The following is a 17,617-nucleotide window of genomic DNA, read 5'->3' on the forward strand; positions in this document are numbered from 1 at the left end:
AAATTGTGCAGATTTTTATAAAGATAAAAATGCTTTGCTTTTCCAGCTTACAGTGATGACAATTTTAGAGAAATCTTCAGATTAAATATTGGACTGTTCAATTTTGTAAGCTAAAAAAACATTTAATGTCACATACCCATTTCTGCCTCACAACAAGAGTTTTTTGGGGTATGACTTCACAATAATTATTAATAATAATTAATAATTATTAATAAATAAATAAATGTAATAAAAAATATATGTAGTAAAATCTAATTGTCAATTCTGTTACAGACAGGAAAAAATGTGAGAGAAATGTTTTTTCCTTTTTCAGCCATAATAACTCTATTGCAAGCCATACTATTGAATTGCATTTTTAACCCAATGAGTAAACAGTTCCAAAGCATTGCTTCTCTAACAGAAAATGCTGTATTGTCCAAATGAGGTTTTACATATTGTGAAACAACAATTACCTTTTGTTGAGGCCTGTGTAATAACTCTATTAGAGCACTGTTGTTGGAATAGCTTATAAAGCTTTCAAAGCTCAGCATATTATTTTTATACAAGATGTAGCAATGATGCCACCCCATTGGGCTTTTGTCCAAAATGTATATTGTTTGGTTACATAGAGATATGTTAAGTCTTATAATTGATTGTGAGTCTTGTGACCAGGATATGATACAATTTCATGAACGTGAGAATATCACGGCATGCATAAAGAGATGAGCGATACTAAAGGATCAGTTTGTTCTATGGAATCTACGTTTTTGCAGATGTTATTCTCTTAAAAGGATAAAAGGATAAAGGTGCACGTATTCGTCACTGTACAGTGTGGACTGTACAGCGAAATGTGTCCTCCGCATTTAACCCATCTGGTAGTGAACACACACTCACACACACACACGTGTTAGGGGCAGTGAGTACACACACACACCCAGAGCGGTGGGCAGCCAACTCCAGCGCCCGGGGAGCAGAGAGGGTAAAGGGCCTTGCTCAAGGGCCCAACAGTGGCAGCTTGCCGAGCCCGGGAATCGAACCCACAACCCTGTTATCGATATCCCGGCGCTCTAACCGCTGAGCCACCACTGCCTATTTTTATAATGTCAAATGTTAATCTAAAATAATTCCTAAATACTTAATGTTATCACCCTCTCTGATTAATTTTTTTTTTTACTTTACCGTTAATGTTTCATTTTCACTGCACTTACATATAGACAAATTAAACAAATTAAAACAGTTTTTTACCAGTTTTTTAGTTTTTTTTCTGATATTGCATGTAATGATTCAGTAAGCTGTTCAGCAGCCTTAGTAGTTGTTCTGGGAGATGTGTAAATAAGAGTTTTGTCAGTGTACATTTGGAAATCAATGCCAGGATATCTCTCAGGTAGGTTGTTAATATACATGCTAAAAAGCAGTGGGCCTAAAACTGATCCCTGAGGATTCCCATGTTATTGGCATGGAGTGCCAAAACAAGTTCACATTGTGAAAATTTCTAAATTCTGGTTTGTTATTTTAGAGCAGCAGAAGTTTGGTAAATGTTAATAATTAACTGATGTACAAACAAAGGGATGTACAAACTAAGGGACAGATGGACAGTTTCTAAGAGAAGACAATTCTTATATTCTTATAGTCTATTTCATTCAGACAGTGCATATGGACAATTGACAGGGCTTTACAGGGCTTTCATCTTGTCACAGGGAGGATCATGCAGACTTTCTGACAACTTCCAGAAAGTCTTCTTGTGATGCTAATGTTAGCAGACATTGCTTGTGGAAATAACTTGCTTGCTGTCCTGCAGCACTTCATTAAACCTCATAGAATGTGGAGTTCAAAAGTCTGGAGATTTGAACTTGGCAAATAACCTTACAGTTAACAGTGACCTTCTGATGGCTTTACCAAATGAACCAAGTGAATGTAGGTCAAGAGGACAAATATCCAACACTGTTGCATTATCTGAAATTCTTGTGGGAGATCATTATGGCCATAGTCTGATACCATCCTCCAGCCTCCTGTTACTGTCCACGGAGGGCTCAATCTGTTGACTTCATACTCAAGGGCCCTCAGTGGTTACTTTAAATTGCCTCCTTGGGAATGGAAATGCAAGACCCCCCCCCCCCACACACACACACACACACACACACATACACACACACACCACTTCCAGAGCTTTGCTAATTTTTCTATTTAAAAAAATAAAAACATTTAAAAAATAATTAAATACATCCAGCTCTCTTCAGGTCATTGACCAGGTCCTCCTGTGTAGTTCTGGGCTGATTCCTGACATTTCTCAGAATCATCCTTACCACACAAAGTGAGATCTTGCATGGAGCCCCAAGTCCAAGTAAGATTTATCTTGTGTTTCTTCCATTTTCTAATAGGTCTACAATTTTGTCCTTGGTGTCTTTAGACAGTGTGACTGAGTGTGTGAACAGGTGTCTTTTATACAGGTAACGAGTTTAAACAGGCGCGATTAATACAGGTAATAAGTGCAAAATAGGAGAACAACTAATATGTCTGAGAGCCAGTATTCTTGCTGGTTGGTAAGTGATCAAATACTTTTTCAATAAAATAAAATGCAAATTAATTATTTAAAAATCATACCATAAAAATTATACATGATAAAAATTACAGACCTCTCCATTCTTTGTAGGTGGAAAAACCTGCAAAATCGGCAGTGCATCAAATACTTATTTTCCCCACTTTAGTATAGAAAACTTTGAAAGTATTAAAAGTTCCTTTTACTGGAACTAAGGGGCCAAACTTAACTCCCGAAAACAACCTCACACCATAATCCCCCCTCCACCAAACTTTACACTTTGCATAATGCAATCATTTAAGTACCGTTCAATTTTGACAAGATGGAGAAGCATGATTTGTCGCTCCAGAGAACACGTCTCCACTGCCGTCCAGTGGAGTCCAGTGGCGGCGTAAGGCTTGGATGCAGCTGCTTGGCCATGGTAACCCATTACATGAAGCTCTCTACAAACCGTTCTTAAGCTAATCTGAAGGCCACATAAAGTTTGGAGATCTGTAGCAATTAACTCTGCAGAAAGTTAGAAACCTCTACGCATCCGTTGACCCCATTCTGTCATTTTACATGCCCTACCACTTCATGGCTGAGTTGCTATCATTCCCAATCTCTTCCACTTATAATATCACTGACAGTGGTATAAACTTAGCATTAAAATGTCACCAGACCAATTTCAATGCAGCACAAAAATGCTGGCAACAATTTTTATTTTGAAAATTAAATATAGTACATTCACTCTGTTCATATGACAAATCTTATGAAATACATTGAGTTTCCTACATTTCCAGCTGATGGCAGAATGTTTAAACTGGTCACATGCAATATTTGAACTAATCAGGATAACTGATTATTATGACTAATATGACCATTAACTATAATGTCTAGAAATTCTTGACCTTTGTTGTAATGACATGCTGATTTGGCAGCTTGGACATGTCAAGTTATTATGAGGAATGATCTACACATATGTAGATCTAAAATAACATTTGGAAGCTGTGTCATTTCCTGTATCTTAACATTTGCTTTAGATGTGTTTTTTTTTTAATTAAGAGAGTGACATTATTATATGCTTCAAGTATACCATCAGGGATTAAAAATGCATAAGTCACTGAAAGGTAGCCGGTGCATTGCAGAGTCTAAACAGCTACTGTTAAAATTCATTCAGACCCCAGGTAATGGTCAAATGCTCTTGTCCACTTTCTCCCTGCAGTGGCCATTTGCTATACACCCAATATGAGTCTTATTCAGATTAAGGTACCAAGGGAGATACTTGTTGTCTCTGTAACAGTACTCCTAATACCTTCTTCCTCTTGTTGTGCTTCCATAAATTTCTGTCAATAGTACTTAATAGTAAATAGTACTTAATGACCCAAGACAAAGTTGTTTCCTGCACTTTTTTCAAAGACATTGTGCAATGTATGTCTATCAACCCTACTGCAATCTCTTGCACAGTGTACTCCACTGTAACCTGGTTGGTGGAAGAAGGCTAGGTGCAAAGGTAGATGAGCCAAGGAAATAAGAAGGCCTCAGCTGAACAATAATGACTTCCTTTGTCTCCCATTGCAATTGTGGCTAGAGGGGGTCTGTTAGAGGTCTGTTAGCTCCATAGATCTCAAATTAGAATAGAAAAATACTGAATATTTACACATTAACGTATGCTATACACACATTATACACACTATACACACACTATATATACAGTATATATACAGTATATATACATATATATATATATATATACTCTCTATTTCTCTCATTATTGCACTGGTTTAAAACAGTTTAAATGTACAGGTTTACCTCCTTAGCCATCTGAGGTAGAAGAGGCACTGTAGGCCCTTCGCCACCCGTGTGGTGTGTTCTGTACATGTAAGTTCCTCATTAATGTGAACACCAAGAAACTTAAAGCTGCTGACCCTCATTACAGTGGTCCCATTGATGGTAAACTTGCATGTATTTGTCACTGTACTATGTACAGTGAAATGTGTCCTCTGCATTTTACCCATCTATGGTAGTGAACACACACACACACACACTCTAGTGAAGTAGGGACAGTGAGGGCCACACACACACACACCCAGAGCGGTGGGCAGCCAACTCCAGTGGCCGGGGAGCAGAGAGGGTAAAGGGCCTTGCTCAAAGGCCCAACAGTGGCAGTTTGCCCATTAAAAATGACTGCTGGTCCCACCAAAGTGTGTAGGTGTACAGGGAATACAGGAGCGGACTGAGCATACATCCCTGGGGGGCTCCGGTGTTGAGGGTCAGTGAGGGGTATGTGATGCTGCCCATTCTTACCACCTGCTGTCGTCCCATCAGGAAGTTCAGGATCCAGCTGCATAGAGAGCTGTTCAGACCCAGATCCCAGGGCTTGATGTTAAGCCTTGGTGGAATGATGGTGTTGAATGCTGAACTGTAATCCACAAACAGTATTCTCACATACATGTTCTTATTGTCCAGGTGGGAGAAAGCAGCATGCAGAGTCAGGGCAATAGCATAATCTGTGGATTTGTTCCACCTGTATGCAAATTGCAGTGGGTCCAGGGTGGCAAGTAGTGAGGAGCAGATGAGGTATGCTTATGATGCTTAAGATAGGGTTAAAGCAATTGGGGACCAATCATTTAAGGAGGTAATGCTGGCTGTCTTTGGAACAGGGACAATGGTGGCCAGTTTGAAGCATGCTGGCATCTCTGAGAATGAGAAGATGTTGAAGATGTCTGTAAAGACACCAGCTAGTTGACTGGCACATGTTTAAACGTTCTGCCGGCTATACCATCTGGTGCTATTTCCTGCTTGTTGATTGCCTTGTACAGTTTCCCAAGCACCAGGTCTGTGTCAGTCTGTGGGGCTTAGGATTATGGCAGCAACAATGACCCCTAAGATCTCTCTTGGCAACCACACTGGCCTGCACAACCTGATGAGATATTCCTGGTTTGGGGAGTAAAAATACTCAACAAAGTGTACATTTCTCTGACCACCCCAAGCATTGTTGATCAAAAAACATACACCACCACCTTTGCTTTTCCCGGAGAGGTTCTTTGTTCTGTCCGGCTCAATGGCATGGTCTGTAACTTTGGCTGATATTCAGGGCTCTATAAGGCAGTTAATACAGCAGGCCCTTGTCTCCCATTAAAAAGAGAATTGTGCCTAAAGTTCGCTCAGTTTGTTGACCAGGGACTGTGCGTTTGCCAATAGAAGAGGGCGGCCCAAATGAATGGTGCTCCTTATGTGTTTACAAAGGATCTGAGTTGTAAAACTCGAAGTCCAGTTTGCAGCAAGTGGACATTGATCCGATTTCCAAAAGTGTTTGTCAGTTGTAAATGAAGATTCTAGCAACATTCAGTGCAATAGAAGTAACATACAAACACACAAATAACAGAAAACTAGAACAGAGAGAGCTTGCACACGACACCCATGCTTGGCGTCATCTTAAATGAAATGGCAAGAATGTGTGTTTTCATCTTCAATATCAAAAGTTTTGCAGTCTCTCTTATCATTTCACAAGTAAATTCTGGCTGTATGCATGTTTGATCTATCTAGAGTGAGTCTGCCATCTGCAGAATAGAACTTACGATTATGTGAGAATTAAACCAGAATTAAACATATATAAAAAAAACAAAGTGTACTTTCTATGGTAAATAAACTGAAAGAACCTTTTATTCTTTTAATATTTTAAAACATAACATAAAAGTAATTACTCTGTTTAATTCTATTTTGTACTAGGAAGAATTACTGACAACTTATTGTCATTAAAAAGAATTTAGTGAGAATGTAACCAGGCAATAGTCATCATCTACTCTACTCCACATTTTCACTTATTATTAGCTTGTAGTTCTACTGAAGAACTTCAGAAGTAAAGAGTATGAGCTCAAAAATAGTTTGTCAGTTTGTGGTTGCTGACTTAAATGTCATTTCACATTTTCTCATGGCTAGGCTGGAGGAGGATATGACTGTTTTCATCTTCAATATCTACTGACAGTTAGCAAACAGAAATTAGTCATCCTTATTTTTCTGGCTGTATGTATTGGTCCACCTAAAGTGAGTATGCCATCTGCAGAATGGAATGGAAAATCTATACAAGAAGTGTATATCAATAACATTGTGCTGCATGAAATTAAAATTCCTTCTAAAAATCGTGCTGCAGCAAGATTTCTGCATCATTTGATGTAAAGCAGAAAATTCCAGTTAGAAGCTGACAACTAAAATAAAAAATTAGATTTGATTGCAGAAATGGTGTACTAAGATATAAAGGTTACTAACATGTGATTTAATTATTAAATTACCAGAAGAATAGCCAGCAAAGCAGATTTAAACTGGGCTCACAAAAATCATGGGGTGAGTAGCTTGGCTGTGTCTGCTTAGACACCACTTGGGGAAAAAAACACTCAAATACATACACGAAACATCCAGCTAGAATCCATTGAAAAAGGCCACTGGATACAAAACTTGAGTAGTCAAAGTTAATGTTACTCCCTGAGGGTTTTTAGTAAAACACCAATGAGATACCTTGAAGACAAATCTATCTATATAAAGGAGGACGCTTCTTTATAGCTTGCTATTCGAGAATGTGTCTTCTGTCAACTATAGATCTGTGTTGGAATGTTTGGAATGATTTACTGTTCATAATTTATAATTATGTTATATGTGGTATTTTTTTGGTGTGAAATGCCATTGCAGGAATGTCTTTCACTTTAGCAGCTTTAAAGATTTAAAAGAGTTTTAAGATCTGGATGAATAATTGGTCCTATTCTGTGGTATACACCCTTTTAGGTCCCAAAGACTCATCAACAACCAGATATGTATATTTCACATGCATATTGTTCCTCTATATGCTAATTATGTCTGTTAACATTTCTCTATGCACTGTAATCATCATGGTGAGAGTGCTTCATAAGCCAATGTACATCTTTATTTGTAATTTGTGCATAAATGGGATATTTGGAGCTGCAGGATTTTATCCTAAATTCTTATCTGATTTGCTGGAAGGCTCTTATGTGATCTCATCTTATATGTGTGCCCTGCAGACTTTTGTTATTTACAGTGCAGTTTTGTGTGAGTACACAACCTTAACTGTGATGGCTTATGACAGGTACGTAGCCATTTGCAGACCATTAGATTATCACTCCATTCTGACAAAATATGTATGTGCTAAACTTATTCTGTTCTCCTGGTCTTTGCCTGTTGTTTCTATGATTATTGCACTAATATTGTCAAATTGGAAGCCATCCTGTGGATCTTTTATTGACAAGCTATACTGTGACAACTGGTCAATTGTAAAGCTGTCTTGTGCATCCAGTTTATCTAGTAATGTGTATGGATTTATTGTTATTTTTATATATTTTGGCTTTGCAGTTTTTGTCATTGTATCCTATGTAAGACTAATTCGTGCCTGCAGAGTGTCACTAGAGAGCAGAAAGAAATTTTGGCAAACATGTGTGCCACATTTGTTATCCATGGTTAATTTTGCGGCTGCTTCATTTTTTGACACCATGTACAGTAGATATGGCTCAAATAATGTCCCTCAGAATGTGCGCAATTTCCTTGCATTGGAAATGGTGGTTGTACCTCCTCTTTTCATTCCTCTTATTTATGGCTTAAAACTTAAGGAGATTCGCCATCAAGTACAGCGCTTTTTTTGGGGTAAACATTAGAGTAAGTAATTTAAAACAATGTTGACTTAACAATAAGTGCATTTTGTTGTGTTAATGATTATACAGGAAAGACACTAAGAATTTAACCATGATTAATCATATAAAAAACTATGCTAAACTGTCATTTGTTCATTGCTGATGAACAGAGCAGTCTTAATTATATTTTTGTCTGAATGTACTGACACTGATCTAATTCATGTAATATACTAATTAACAGCATTGCAACATCATCATTACTAAAAAAATATTATCATATATCACTGAAACATGTTGTATATATATTGTTTGTGTGTTAAGTTCATTCCCACCACCTTTCAGTCACACAAACACACACACACACAAATAATGAAATAAAATAAATAAAAATTAGAGGTGTAATACAGTGCAAGTTTTGTGTGCATAACAGTGCATAACTTAAATTTAGGAGAAGGACTAGGCCCCAAACTCCTCTTACCCCTGCTTCTCAGTTCAACAAAACAACTTCGCACCCACTCCATCCATCTCCACCCTTCTTCCATCACTCACCACACCAATAAGGGGGCCCGGCTCCATGCACCAAACATAGGAAAGCCATCCCAGACTTCGAATTATACTTACAAAGTTCATCCCCCTAACAAAGTTGCTGAATCTGCATTCAGATTTTAACAAATCATAACAAACTATTTTGTTATGCCTGTGTTATTTCAGAACAACCTGTACACAGGACATGTTAAACTTAATTTTCATTCAGTAAATATGTGAATAAAAGCTTGCAGGTAATTCAGCCAAGTTTGGATATCAGGATCTTTGTGGACCTGATGACAATTAATAAGGCAGTCTGCAGAATGGACATCCCTATCCCCGCCACTAAAGAAATGGTACACAAGTTTATTGTTTCTGAAAATTTCAATCACACAAATCTCAAACTGCTGCTCCCTAAATTTCACCAGTATGTAAATTTTGCAAAGCGGGGGGCTAACGTATTGGACATGGTGTATACAAAGACCTTTGGCTTCTCTGATCACGTCTCTGTAATGCTCATCCCAGCATACAGACCTCTCATCAGATGTGCAAAAACAGACAGGAAGGTGCCGTCTCTGCTTTTCAGGACGGTTTTGAGCACACTGATTGTGAGATGTTCTGAGAAGCAGCAACAACTAATGATTCCATCAACCTAGAGGAGTATACAGAGTCAGTGACTGGCTACATCAGCAAGTGCATTGACGATGTTACTGTCTCCAAAGTCATCACAACAAAGTCATGACATGAGGAAAACTCTGCTCAGAGTAAACCCACGAAAAAAACCCTGGACCAGACAGCTTTCCTAGCAGAGTGCTCAGAGAATGTGCCGAACAGCTGACAGATGTTTTTACAGACATCTTTAACATCTCTCTAAGCTCTGCAGTCATCAGTATCATATCATAGAGAAGGCCAAAAAGTACAGGGAACCATGCACTCAAAATACAGTGATGTTCATGTTCATGAACAATTGCCTACTTCAATCCAGCTAAGATGCAAGTCATTATAGATTAGTCAGTGGGCTACAGGTCATCATGAGACAAAAGCTGAGCTTTTTGTTTGCTTAAAGCAGATGTATTCCTGATTGAAGAGGAGACAAAATATTTGTAATAAATAGTATCAGTCTGTTGCAGGGACCATCCCTGCTATGCCTAATACACACGTGGAAAAAATTGTTGGCACCCCTCTGTTAATGAAAGAAAAACCCACGGTGGTTACAGAAACAACTTGAATCTGACAAAAGTAATAATACATAAAACTTCTATGAAAATTAATAAATGAAAATCTGACATTGATTTTGAACCAAATGATGGTACCCCTGAAAACAATGTTACCAAAGGGACATCAAGGTGTGTCAACTAATTAGCATCACAGGTGCACAATCTTGTAATCAGTCAGTGGGCCTATATATAGAGCCACAGGTAGTCACTGTGCTGTTTGGTGACATGGTGTGTACCACACTCAACATGGACCAGAGGAGAAAGAGAAGGAAAGAGTTGTAGACAAGCATGTAAAAGGTAAAGGTTATAAGACCATCTCCAAGCAGCTTCCTGTGACTACAGTTGCACATATTATTCAGAAATTTAAGATCCATGGGACTGTAGCAAACCTCCCTGGATGTGGCCACAGGAGGAAAATTGATGACAAATCAAAGAGACGGATAATATGAATGGTAACATAAGAGCCCAGAAAAACTTCTAAAGAGATTAAAACTTCAAGCTCAAGGCACATCAGTGTCAGATCGCACCATCCATCATTGTTTGAGCCTAAGTGGACTTCATGGGAGACGACCAAGGAGGACACCATTGTTGAAAACAAACAAACAAAAAAAAACAGACTGGAATTTGAACAACTACATGTTGACAAGCCCCAAAGCTTCTGTGAGAATGTCCTATGGACAGATGAGACAAAAATGGAACTTTTTGCCAAGGCACAACAGCTCTATGTTCACAGACAGAAAAATTAAGCATATCAAGAAAAGAACACTGTCCCTACTGTGAAACATGGGGGAGGCTCTGTTATGTTCTGGGGCTGCTTTGCCACATCTGGCACAGGGTCTTGGATCTGTGCAGGGTACAATGAAATCTCAAGACTATCAAGGGATTCTAGAGAGAAATGTGCTGCCCAGTGTCAGAAAGCTTGTCGCAGGTCATGGGTCTTGCAACAGGATAATGACCCAAAACACACAGCGAAAAACACCCAAGAATGGCTAAGAGGAAAACATTGGACTATTCTGAAGTGGCCTTCTATGAGCCCTGACCTAAATCCTATTGAGCATCTTTGGAAGGAGCTGAAACATGCCGTCTGGAAAAGGCACCCTTAAAACCTGAGACAACTGGAGTAGTTTGCTCATGAGGGGTGGGCCAAAATATCTGCTGAGAGGTGCAGAAGTCTCATTGACAGTTACAGGAATTGTTTGATTGCAGTGATTGCCTCAAAAGGTTGTGCAACAAAATATTAAGTTATGGGTACCATCAGTTATGGGTACCATATTCTGTCCAGACCTGTTTCATGAGTTTATTTTTTTGTAATAATTCTGTTGAAGCATGGTTCAAAATCAATGTCAGATTTTCATTTGTTCATTTCTATTTATTATTACTTTTGTCAGATTCAAGTTATTTCTGTGACCATTGTGGGTTTTTCTTTTATTAATCTAGGGGTACCAACAATTTTGTCCATGTGTGTATATACATTCTAAAAACAGAGTGGTCTTGTAGGTTTTCACTGGGGTTTTCTAGTCATGTCACATGTCTTTATGTACTTATATCACATGCACAGCCTCTGAAAGAGGATCACGCACCATTGGCTGATTACCTGAGCAGCTGTGGCACTGCTAATGCTGTTGATACAGACATACTGGCAACTGCCAGAGCTACTGAGAACATGGAGACTGAGAGTCTGAAAGAGTAACATTGACTGTCACAAAAGCTGCAGAAACAAAACTCCAGAGACATTACAACCTGAATGGCTAGAATGGGTGTTTTCATCTTCAACATCATCTTCTGACAAACTAAATTTGTTTATTTTTGTTGTTGCCCTTCTGCTTTCACAGGAATGTTCTGGCTGTATGTTTTGGTCCACCCAGAGTGAGTCTATCATCTGCAAAATGGAATGGGGAACTGAAATTCCTTCTTAATGTAGTGTTGCAAACTTCAGCCTCATGGGACTAGCTATAATGTCTACCTCTGCTGGCCTCAGTGGGAAGCTCATGCACAGTTCATGCGCTGCAATGCGCAAGGGCTAAGCTCTGTCCCTCACCTGAGGCTCATCTATAGTACACAGGTGCTGTTCATGTTTTCATGTGTTTGTGTTACTTTGTTATTTACTCTGGTTTTGACCCTCTGCTTTGTGCTGTTACTTGGATTATTGCTTTTTCTGTGTAGTACCTGCCTGTTTCTGGACCTCTGCCTAACAATGAGTTTTGCTTTAGCCCTAATCAAGTCCCTCTGCACATGCAGCTTTCCTCAACCTTTATGTTCCAGATGACTTGCAGCAAGGGACATCATTCCCAATGATTCCCAATTCCCAATATGTCTTCTCACTACCTGTTACTTTTTCCATGGCAAACTGGAGCAGTGGGGAGTCTTTAGAGGTGAGAGCCTGTGCTTTCTGTCATTCCAGAAGGACAAAGTAGGTTTTATTGTCCTACTTCTGCGGGGGCCTGCCTTGGACTGGGCGGTCATAGCTAGGCTACTCACATTTTTTGGGGACCTTTAGCCAGTTCTGGGACCTCCTTGAGTCAGTTTTAGCCACAGAGAAGGTTTTCCAAGATATATACGTATATATTTTTTTGGGGGGTGGGGGTTCCCTGAGGAGTCCTGCAAACCAGCTGGCACCGTCAAGTGCCCCAGAGCAGGCTGGCAAGCCAGCTGGGTTGTCTACAGCATCTGTTCCCGTGCCAGGTCCCAGGTCTTCATTTCCTGTGCCGGGTCCCAGGTTGTCTGCCCTTCTACCTGTGTGATGGCTCATCTTCATCACACAGGTGCTGTTCATGATTGGAATAATTAGGACTCCTCTTTGGCATCTCTGTTTGAAGTGTTCTTTGTGAAGTCAATGTTTTACAACTAATCTTTGAGGTGTTTGTGTTACTTTGTTGTTTATTCTGGTTTTGACCCTCTGCTTTCTGTTACTTCAGTTATGGATTTGCCTGCCTGTTTCCAGACCTCTGCCTGTCCTGATGATGAGTTTTGTTTTAGCCCTAATAAAGTCTCTCTGCACATGCAGCGTACCTCAAACATTTTGGTACAACAGCCATAGATTTAGATTTGACCGCAGAAATGTTATACTAAGATAATGATTAAATGATTAAATTACCAGAAAAACAGCCAGCAAAGCAGATTTCTACTACAGATTTCTTACTAAATGCAAAAAAAAAACAGACTGGATATTTGGGAATTAAAATGACATAACTATGACTGCAGTTCTTGCAGAAAATGGATACAATAGACCTTGCCTCTTTTAGATCTGATAAATCATTAGGCCTAAAAGGCCCTATGGATTCCCCTCTGACATACACAAAACATTTAGCTATAATCCATAGACAAAGGCCATTGGATACAAGACTTAAGTAGTTAAAGCAGACCTTTGTTATTTACAGTGCAGTTTTATAATTTTTATATATTTTGGCTTTGCAGTTTTTGTCATTATATCTTACATAAGGCTAATTCGTGCCTGCAGAGTGTCACTAGAGAGTAGAAGGAAATTTTGGCAAACATGTACCACATATATCATCCCAAGTGCATTTTGTTATGTTAATGATTATACAGGAAAGACACTAAGAATTAAACCATGATTTACCATATAAAAAAGCTACAGTGTACTTTGTATAGTAAATCATCTGAGAGAACCTTTATGAAGAAGGAAATGCAATTAATGTTCAACACACAACACTAAAGTAATTTTTCTGTTTCTTTTTTTCTACTAGGCAGAATTACTGACTACTTGTTTTCAAGAATTTAGTGAGAATATAACCAGGCAAAATCACAGTCATCACCTACTTCACCTATTCTCTTATCTACTCCAACATATTCACATCTTATTAGCATGTAGTTCTAGTGCAGAGCTCCAAAAGTAAAGTATGAGCTCAAAATTGTTTTTAACACTGGTGAGTTCATGAACAATTGCCTACTTCAACTTTTACTCCAGCAGAGATGCACGTCAACACAGACATATACATGTTTTTGCTATAGACACGTGTATATTTAAATTGTTTAAAAGTTAAATACAATTATTATGCTGGTAAGAATGGCAACCTTACATAATTGTCTTACATCCTCTAAAACATTCCCTTCACTAAGATTTGATTGAGCTCTCATTGAGATCTCTGAATACTCCTCTCTGAAATACTCCACTGAATGAATTAATGTAAACTTGCAATCATCAGATTCATGCAGTCTGAAAGGAAGCCACATCACAAGACATGTTTTAAATTCTGTTCTTACCAGAGAGGTCGCTAAATCCCCGAATTACACACAATTTACAGAATATCGCTTTTAAACATTCTATACAAAACCATATACAGAAGGTCTTTAACTTATGCAAAGAACCTTTTAACCAGGCAAAGAGCCAAATGGTTTTAAGATGTCATGGTTAAATGTGAGAAAACATCTAGACTGTTATTCAATAATAAGAAAAATGGTAGATGGAGAAGAGTGTTTCTTTGAAAGCACAACACATAAAGTAATGAAGATTGCCTTTCCATGGTTTCACTCTTTTGGATAGAACACATGAAAGTGTCCTACACAAATAAAGTATAAACCGCTCATGGCCTTCATATTTACATATCAAAATGAAATTGATAAAGGATTCATTTATTTGCTCTTCTGTAGATGAAAATCACTAAAGTTTATAATATGTATAAAGCACCTACTTATGTATTTAGTCAACTCTTCAGATCATGGGTTTACACATGGGCATCTGACACATGGGCAAGCAGGATCATGTGTCACTGGCATGGGACCCCATAGTAAGCATATAAAATCTGTGGTGATAAACAGAAATTGGACATGTACTGATACTGTCCCCTGTACATAGGAAGTCTGTTCTCAGAACATAGGTTTTGTTATGGACTATTTTTTACAACCCGGGTATAAAAATACACCAAAATCACCAATATTTTGCTTCTAAACGTTGTACATTAACTATTATTTTGTGATTTTTTTTTTAATTGTTGATTTGACAATAACAGGATCACATATTTTTTCTTTCTGTTGAATTTCTAATTGATTTCTTTATTTAGGGAAACATTTCTGTCATGTTTATGTATTAAATAACTTGTTTAAATTTGCAAAAAAACATGTTTAGTCTACATAGAAACGAAGCCAGTCTTTTATTTACAATGTATTTGTACATGTTTTTCCCTCAAACTTCAACAATGACATCAGTGTATGATAATAGGACATTATACAATTTCATGTTTACTTTATCTGGAATGAAGAACTTAGAACCAAAATCTATTTTTATTTTTATATCGTTGTTGGTTTACCTCCTTATTATTCTTTTAAACATTGTGCTCATATGTACCATTGTGTTAAACAAGTCACTGCATGAACCAATGTATCTGTTTATTTGTAATTTGTGTTTTAATGAACTATACGGAGCTACAGGATTTTATCCTAAATTTCTTTATGACCTATTTTCATCTTCTCATGTGATCTCGTATATAGGATGTATAACACAGTCAATTATTATATACTCATCTTATATGTGTGAGTATACAACTTTAGTTATAATGGCTTATGACAGATATGTAGCAATTTGTAGGCCATTAGAATATCACAAAATTATAGGCACTCACACAGTGGCTAAAGCTCTGCTATACTCTTGGGCATTTCCGTTTATTGTAGGGTTGCCAAATATTATTACTACCAGCCATCTGCCCTTATGTGGATTAGAAATAGACAAACTTTACTGTGACAACTGGTCTGTTGTCAAGCTGTCCTGCTCACCAGGTACAGCCAACAATATATATGGGTTTATTGTGATTTGTGTGTTTATGGCACATGCTGTGATTGTTTTGCTATCATATCAACAATTGATTGTTGCTTGCAGAAATTCTGCTGACAACAAAAAGAAATTCATGCAGACATGTGGACCACATTTGCTGTCCCTGATGAACTTTACTATCGCAGTGCTTTTTGACTTAATGTTCAGTCGCTATGGATCAAAGGACTTTCCAGAGCACCTGCGTAATTTTTTCCAAGTAGAGATTCTTGTCATCCCTCCTATTTTTAACCCTCTCATGTACGGCCTCAAGCTGACAGAGGTGCGTAAGAGACTTTTTCAGAAGTGTAAAAAATGTAAGATTAGAAGACATTAATTATCTCAAAGCACTAATAAAAGGAGCTCAACAATTCTGAGCAGCTAACAAATGTCAAAACGTTACATACAAGCTTTTTAGTGTAATGTTGTATTCTTTATCTTCCTCTGAGTTTTTTTTTTTCCAGAGCGGTTTACCCTGCTCTGAGATCTACCTGTTCTGCACATGGGTCCACTGCCACTAAAGTGTGGTAGAGTGTATTCTTACCAAACTGACTTGGGTTCATATCTCCAAATTGGGTGGGCCCCTTACTGAAAAACCCTGCAATGGACAGAAAGTTTGGTTAGTGACTAGTCAGGAGGTAACCATTGATCAATGTGGGCAGGCTCTCCAACAAATCCTCTCCCAGCTTCAGGGCCTGACAGGCCACTTGACACAGGGGACTGCAGCATTTCACCATGATCTCAGTGAAAAATACAAGAATGAGTTGATCCATAGGAATCCTCATGCCTTTCTCAACACTCTGATTGAGCTGGTACAGCAAATTTAGACCTGGCTGACTCGCTCTGTACTGTCTTGGGGTTTGGCTGAGGCTGGCATGATTCTGACAGTCCCAAATTGTCTTGAGTTCCCTAAGAATACAGGAAGATATTTTGGAGGTATTCAGGAAACACAAGGCACAACATCTGCCTCCCGACCAACAGTATGACATGGCTATAAACCTTCTCCCAGGCACCTGTCCCCGTATGAGCTACTTATTATCCCTCTCAGGCCCTGAACCTCAATGGAGAAGTATGTAGAAGAGGTCCTAGATCTAGGTTTCATCTACTTTCCTGGCTGGGGAGGGTTTTTTCTTTGTTGGGCAAAAAGATGGTGGACTAAATATGTCTTAAACAAAATAACTGTGAATGGCCAGTATCCATTGGCCCTTATATCCTCAGCTTTTAGGGCTAAGGATGAATTGAAGAAAGTGTTCATCCCCCCCCTAGGGCACTATGAATATCTCATTATGTCGTTCAGGTTGATGAATGCACCTATTGTCCTCCAACGTTAGCTGGCAAAGTTGCTCTTCCACGCACAAACCACATCCTTTTTGGGTTTCGTTGTCTCCCACTTTATTTTTTCCTGCCAAGATACAGGCCATAGAAAACAGGCCTAGACCCACCTTGGGGCATCTGTTTCAACACTTTCTTAATTTCTATTAAAGATTCCTCAGGAACTTTAGCACAGTGGCAGCCCCATTGTGGAAGGTAGACAGTTCTGCTGGTCCACTGGGGTCCAGCAAGCATTTTGCATGCTGAAGCACTGTGTCACCATGGCTCCTTTTCTCCAATTCCCCAATGCTGATTTTTCATTCATTGCAAAGGTGGACGCAATTGAGGTAGGCGTGGGTGCAGCTTTGTCCCAGAACTCAGGAGCCTATCAAAAACGGTATCCCTGTGCCTACTTCTCTTGTTGTCTGACGCCTGTGGAACAGAGGTACAACATGGGCTACTGTGGGTTACGGGAGGTTAAGCTCGTGTTCAAGGAGTGGAGGCACTGACTGGAGGGGGCAAAACACCCATTCCTGGTCTGGACCGACCACAAGAGCTCAGCCCACATACAACAAGCAGTTTTATCTGGGTTAGGTCAGATAGGAGCTGTTCTTTGCTGAACTGACATCATCAACAAACTGACTAGGGTTTGTATCCCTGACTCAGTGAGGAC

General features: G+C 38.8%; 2 protein-coding genes across 2 annotated transcripts; both read left to right on the forward strand.

Annotated features, from left to right (window-relative positions):
* Positions 1-7,233: 7,233 nt before the first annotated feature.
* On the forward strand, positions 7,234-8,154 carry LOC140539433 (olfactory receptor 6E1-like). The gene has a single exon (XM_072662143.1). The coding sequence runs from the start codon at positions 7,234-7,236 to the stop codon at positions 8,152-8,154; it is 921 nt and encodes a 306-aa protein (XP_072518244.1).
* Positions 8,155-15,004: 6,850 nt separating this feature from the next.
* On the forward strand, positions 15,005-15,970 carry LOC140539743 (olfactory receptor 52D1-like). The gene has a single exon (XM_072662502.1). The coding sequence runs from the start codon at positions 15,026-15,028 to the stop codon at positions 15,968-15,970; it is 945 nt and encodes a 314-aa protein (XP_072518603.1). The 5' UTR covers positions 15,005-15,025.
* The last annotated feature ends 1,647 nt before the right edge of the window (positions 15,971-17,617 follow it).

The sequence above is a fragment of the Salminus brasiliensis genome, chromosome 18 (assembly GCF_030463535.1).
Source record: "Salminus brasiliensis chromosome 18, fSalBra1.hap2, whole genome shotgun sequence".
In the NCBI taxonomy this organism is placed as follows: Eukaryota; Metazoa; Chordata; class Actinopteri; order Characiformes; family Bryconidae; genus Salminus; species Salminus brasiliensis.